Source organism: Austrofundulus limnaeus, unplaced genomic scaffold (genome assembly GCF_001266775.1).
Source record: "Austrofundulus limnaeus strain Quisiro unplaced genomic scaffold, Austrofundulus_limnaeus-1.0 Scaffold12, whole genome shotgun sequence".
Taxonomy (NCBI): Eukaryota; Metazoa; Chordata; class Actinopteri; order Cyprinodontiformes; family Rivulidae; genus Austrofundulus; species Austrofundulus limnaeus.
The window spans coordinates 2,319,714-2,326,209 of record NW_013952414.1 but is presented as its reverse complement, the minus strand read 5'-3'; the positions used below and the strand labels follow the sequence as shown (position 1 = coordinate 2,326,209).

At 39.7% G+C, this 6,496-nt stretch overlaps 2 protein-coding genes across 2 annotated transcripts in view; both read left to right on the top strand.

The window, feature by feature from the left end:
* Positions 1-3,114, top strand: part of LOC106513438 (suppressor of tumorigenicity 14 protein homolog) — an 18,319-nt gene extending 15,205 nt beyond the window's left edge. The window contains exons 16-19 of the mRNA XM_014002256.1: positions 561-744; positions 815-1,086; positions 2,080-2,216; positions 2,731-3,114. Of these exons, the coding sequence (XP_013857710.1) occupies positions 561-744; positions 815-1,086; positions 2,080-2,216; positions 2,731-2,898 (761 nt within the window). The 3' untranslated portion in view covers positions 2,899-3,114. The remainder of the gene's footprint in view (positions 1-560; positions 745-814; positions 1,087-2,079; positions 2,217-2,730) is intronic.
* A 2,157-nt stretch (positions 3,115-5,271) lies between these two features.
* Positions 5,272-6,496, top strand: part of flt1 (fms related receptor tyrosine kinase 1) — a gene marked incomplete in the record, with an annotated part of 38,233 nt that continues 37,008 nt past the window's right edge. The window contains 1 exon segment of the mRNA XM_014002255.1: positions 5,272-5,561. Coding sequence (XP_013857709.1) covers positions 5,504-5,561 — 58 coding nt within the window.

The following is a 6,496-nucleotide window of genomic DNA, read 5'->3' as shown; positions in this document are numbered from 1 at the left end:
TATATATACACACATTTTCATATGACATTATAATCACTTTGGCCTTTAGAAAAACATTTTTTGAGGGTATCACCTCCCAATAAATGTCATTTTGGAAAATCTAACCACTCATTTTTACTCAGTACTTTTACTTTTAATACTTAAGTACATTTTATGTCAGAAATTTACTTTTGATACTTAAGTACAAACTATATTAGGTAGACTAGTGCATTCTAAATTTTTTAATATTAACATTTTAATATTACATTACAGACATTTTGGCCTTTAGAAAAACCTGTTTTGAGGGTATCACCTCCCAATAAATGTCATTTCGGAAAATCTAGCCACTCATTTTTACTCAGTACTTTTACTTTTAATACGTAAGTACATTTTATGTCAGAAATTTACTTTTAATACTTAAGTACAAAATATAGTAGATACTTTAAAACTTTTACTCAAGTAATATCTTTAGAGGAGACTTTAACTTTTACCGAAGTAATTTTATGGTAAGGTACTTGTACTTTTGCTCAAGTATCACTTTGAGGCACTTTATACAACACTGGTTTTCCTCCATCTCACAGGCTGTGGTACCAAGCCCAGGAAGCGGACTAAGATAGTAGGAGGGTCTGATGCTGTGTTGGGGTCGTGGCCCTGGCAGGTCAGCCTCCAGATGGACCGCTACGGTCACGTCTGTGGAGCCACACTGGTTTCCAGTCGTTGGCTCCTGTCTGCTGCTCACTGCTTCCAGGACTCCGATGCCATCAAGTATGAGAGGCACAGAAAACCCTCACCTGGATGGCTTGAGTAGTTGTTTTCACGCTCCTCGTCTCTGCAGGTACTCGGAGGTCCGGGCCTGGCGGGCTTACATGGGGATGCGGGTGATGACCAGGGGAAACACCGGAGCGGCCACCAGACTGATCCGGCGGATTCTCCTCCACCCGCAGTACGACCAGTTCACGTCTGACTACGACATCGCGCTCCTCGAGCTCAGCTCACCTGTTTTCTTCAACGAGCTGGTGCAGCCCGTGTGTGTTCCTGCTGCTTCGCACGTTTTCATCACCGGGACCAGCTGCTATGTCACAGGCTGGGGGGTTTTGATGGAGGATGGTAAGTGTATGGCAGGCTATTTTAACATAAAAATGGCTTCATCTGACGATCTGCAATCATATTCTAGATATCCAAAAATGAGTTTTGACTTGGAGCAACTACATTTTGACTATCCTGAATGGTAGTTTAAGATACTTTTATTTATACTCTGATTAGTCAAAATGTTAATTCAAGATATCTTAAATAGAAAACCCGCTTAGATGAAAAAATTTTCAAGATGTTAAAAGGAGTCTCGACTGGTCCAAATTATAGTTCTAGATATCGCAAATTTAGTTTAGCCGAGTCATAATTTGCCTTCAAAATATCTGCAATTTAATTTGCACGCATCGTTGAACTGATATATTTGATATAATGATGTCATTGAATAATGATGTCATTATGTTTAATTGGAATTATGACTATCCATCCATCCATCCATCCATTTTCTTCCGCCTATCCGGGGTCGGGTCACGGGGGCAGCAGCTTCAGAAGGGAGGCCCAGACCTCCCTCTCCCCAGCCACTTCTTCCAGCTCCTCCCAGCTCCTCCGGGGGAACTCCAAGGCGTTCCCAGGCCAGCCGAGAGACATAGTCCCTCCAGCGTGTCCTGGGTCTTCCTCGGGGCCTCCTCCCGGAATTATGACTAGTCAGAATAAAAAGTGAGATATTTTGAAAGCGAATAATGACTAATCAAAAATAACTCTCTCAAACTTTATTTTTGACTATTCAAAATAATTTTAAAATATCTTGAATTGGAGCCTCCGTACAACTTAATAGTATATCTGACATCATTTATACTAGTCAGAGTGTAATTAGAGATATTTTAATTAACTCATTTGACTAACCATAAATCAGTTTCAGATATCTGGAATGAAAGTGTTGTGAATTTGATTTTATGTTAAAATTGCCTGCCATACAGTACTCAACAATCACATGTGAAAGGGTAAAAAAAAACACAGGTAGAGGCTCAAGTTGCACCTGAAACACTTACACGTGTATTGTTTTGTTCAAATTAGGTGAATTGGCTTCTCGCTTACAAGAAGCTTCAGTGAAGATCATTAACAGGAACACGTGTAACAAACTGTACGATGACGCCGTAACTCCCAGGATGCTTTGCGCTGGGAACCTACAGGGTGGAGTGGACGCCTGCCAGGTTTGTGTTTTGATAATTAAAAAAAAAAAAGTAAAATTTGTTGGAAAATGACCCTATGTTTTAGGTCAGAGGTTCCCAACCTATTTAAGTAAATAATAAAAGAATAAAATGAATAGTTACAAACTTTTATTTTGAAAAGGAAGAGAAGAAGAAGAACTGATTAATACAGAGTTTTAATTATTCAAATTAACTGATTTGTATATACAAACAATTAATTTATATTTTTACGACCTCAAGCAGACAAGGTTATGGACCCCCTTGAGCTCTCAGGTGCCCCCCAGTTTGGGAACCTCTGGTTTAGGTGAATTGTGGTCCTCAGTAAGTCTGTCTCATTAAATGGAGCAGGATTTTGAGTGTGTTTGCTTATTGATGTGCATAATTTCCCAGCTTCCTTAATCTTTACACTTTATTGAGCTGAAAGTTTACACAACAGCTTCATAATTGACCCACATAGTGGTTTACGTAAATAGTTTTCTTTTGTAACTGTTCCTCTGGCTGACGTTCATGCCTTCAGGGTGACTCAGGAGGTCCATTGGTGTGTCTGGAGCGAGGCAAGCGCTGGTTCTTGGCAGGGATCGTTAGCTGGGGCGAAGGCTGCGCGAGGCAGAACCGCCCTGGCGTCTACACTCAAGTGGTCAAGTTTAGTGACTGGATCCGCCAGCAGACCAAAGGGCAAGTGTGACTCAGCATCAACCTCCTGAGCGACTGACTGAGGACAGTTTCTGCACAATGGTACTGTGAGTCAGAGGAATACGTTCAGAGCAGCAGAGGACCAGAGGGGCCGTTATCCACGCTCCAAACAGATCCGTTTCCTCCCAGCCCACAAACTATGGTGACTTGCACAAAAAAAAATGTTCACAGACTGATTAAATAAATATTGAATTGTTGCATCCAGAAATATTTTAAACTTAGACTGAAAGGTTGATTTGGTGTGCATTAATACATCAATATTAACTCATATAAAAATGCAATGTATTTAAAATACAGATAATATACTTGCAAAAAAAGATTTTGTCTTGATCCATAATCCTTTATTACTTTATATATATATATATATATATATATATAGTTGCCAACATTTTTATTATTTCACTGATTTTCTTCTTAGGACAAGCATTTGCCTTTAAAAATGTGTTGCACATGAAAACAAAAATGCCAACTCATACTCAATTTTTTTAAAATCTGAGCCAAGTTTCATGTGAGTTTCTTATTAACTTCTTACAYCTCACTGCTATCGGCTGCTGTCGGACAAGAAGGTGATTTAAATGTGTTTTTACGATTAGTGACCAAATGACTCTCAAGTCCGGCGAGTAGCTGCTACACGTTTCTAAATCAGCTCCTTTTAAAAATGAAATAAAAAGATCTCAGACGCTTTTATTACTTTATAATTAATTCTGCATTGTTTGAAATGCTTCATTTTTTATTCAAATTGTTTGAACAAGGATTCAAAGGAACGTACAGGATTTTTAAAATGAAGCGTTTTCTTTTTATTTTAATTTGAGTTTAAATTGCCATAAACCCCTTAATATGTCATAGGAGGGTTTTATTTTGACAGTCTATGTTTTCATGCTTTAATGTTGAAGGAAATGTGTTACTTGTTGCAGAACATCTTGAAGGAAAAAATACTTTATAAGATCTTGTGTCTGTGATTTTAGATCCCTCCTTCCAAAGACATCACCTGCTCCAAACAGCTGACGAGGGGCACGTCAGACATCTGACACTGAGAAAACACTAAAGTGGTCTCATTAAAGAAGCGTTTTAGATAGGAGCACAACTATCTGGAGCTTTTTCAGTTTTTTTTWATTAAATAAAAACATAAAAATCTGTAACACTCAAAAGATAAAGGCTAAAGTGTTCTCACAACTCACGTTTTTTGTACTGTGTTTTTATATGTGCAGTGTGAGTTTACCTGAGCTGTTGAATAGATTCTAGTGATATTAAGACTAGTTCTGACTTATTGTGATTTAATTTATCATAATGTTCCCCTTTAAAAATCACTGTACAGTTGATGTAATGTGTGTAAAGGAGGTGAGAAGAGACTCGCAGAGAGCTGTTTGTTGCTCCTTTCTCATGCTGATCGCCACCTGGTGGCCAACCTGCACAACTGCAGTCATCTTTATCTGCAAGAAGCTGCACCTTACAGAAGTTACTGATATGTTTCATTGGTGCATTTAAAAAAAAGCACATTATTATTATTAAAACAGGATTGGTATTTGGGTTTCAAAACAAACTCTGTGTGTTTTCCTTTTTTTGTTTCCTCATTTAACTTTTGTCTGGAAAATATTTGCAGCTTCACTTTGATTTGTGTTTATTTTAATTATTCAATTAATTTGATTTGAAAAGCAGGCAGTCCCACTTCACCTGAGCAGACAGTGAGCACAATAAGCCTGTCACTGTGCAGTTGGGCAACTTGTTGCATCCGAACGCGCTCGCCTGGCTGTGGCGCGATTGTTTTTCTTGTCTTGGAGCATACTTTCAGTCCTCGATGTAAAAAAAAAAAAAAAAAACAACCTCATCTGACACGCTGTTGACAAGGAAACCACGGGTTAATGCGTCGGTGCCTACGTGCTGCTCAGCCCGTCTGCCCGAGCGGCGTGCGAGATGGGCGCTCGGGAGCCGCAGATTTTCTGATTTATCATCCTCTCAGGTTACTCAAGGTAGCGCAGTTTTAAGAACACTTAAGTTCACATTAGGAGAGTTGCAAATTGCAGTGTATAAAGAACAAAGGGGGGAATAACTGGATCAATTTTAAATGCCACAATGTTTTCTCATCAACACCCCAGCGGCTGCCCGTCAACTGGGGAAAGGATACTCCTTTTACGCACGGTGGGTGTGTAGGTGGACGTAACGGAAGGCCGCTTTCCGGTGTCTGGACTGTGGGAAGCGTTATAAATCGGCGCCACAGTGCAGCAACGATGGGAAAAAGGTGCACTCGAGTTCAAGCGTGGCGTCCTGTTGCGTGATTTCCCCGCAGCCAACTTCAGGAGAGAGAGAGAGGGAGGGACAGAGAGAGAGAGAGACAGAGAGAGAGGGAGAGAGAGAGAGGGAGAGACAGAGAGAGAGAGAGAGAGAGAGAGAGAGAGAGAGCGGGGGGGAAAAACCTCAGTCTCCATCCACTGACCATCAGTCCCTCAGAGCGCAACAGTCCCCTGCGCTGCGCTGCGCTGTTTGCAGATAACTGCAGAGGAGAAAAAAAAAGGAAGGAAGAAAAAACAAACACAAGCAGGAATAAAGAACTTATTTTTGCCTGTTTTATTTGAAAGCTTGCTGCGGTGGAGTCCATCAGAATGAAGACTTTTATTCTCGTTGGCCTGGTTGTTGGATTGTACGGCGTTTTTGGAAAAGGTGAGTGACTTTTTGCTGGTGGATAATTGCACACAAAGTGCTGTTTGTTTAATAATGTCGCTCAGTAACTCATGCTCCTTCATGCTTCAGTTTGGACATTTGCGCTTTTACGCACGATTCTGGCGCCGATTTGAAGCCCCCCATCAGCAGCTGGAATAAACCAAAGACGCGCTTCCTGTGGCTACAAATTCATGCTGCACTCGAGTCTGTGCTGTGTTTTGTATTCTCAGCTGGTTTGGTCTGAGAGAGAGATAAGCGCTGTTCAGGCTGTTTGAATAACTCGGACCTCTGCGCCCCGGCTCCTTGTGCGCCTGGCCCGGTTTGAAGGGCCACACCAAGGRCGTTGTTTCCTGAGGGCTGCAGATTGGATAGAAAGGAAAGAGGGGTCATGATAATCCACGGGGGCGAACATTCATGGTGCAGGAATTGAGGTTAATTTGAGTTTATGGTTTTAAAAAAGTCTTCAAGCTATTTTCCTTCAGTTTCTGGTGTTTACTGCGAGCAGAAAAAGGAATAAAAACGTATTATAACGTAAATATAATGTGAATCAGGTTAATAACTTGGCATTTGCCTAAAATACAAAATCAATAAACTAAAAAAATTGTTACAAAGTAAATAATAAAATCATTCTTTAACGAAAAAAATGTCTTTATGCTCATAAACTTATTCTCAAGTCTAGGTTTTTTAACTAACTTTTTATTTTCAAGCTACACAAATTAGCTTTTTTTCCCCTTTTCTTTCTTGTTTAAAACCAAAACTTAAATATGCAGAATTAGAACAGCAAGATTTTATGGAATGTCATTTCCTTTTTGTGTTTCTTTTTATTATATATTTTTTTCTTGTCAAAGCATCGTCAAATTACCCAAAAAGCTCAATATAATCATAGAAATGATGGGTTTAACATAAAGAATACAGAATAAAAGAAATAAAATTAG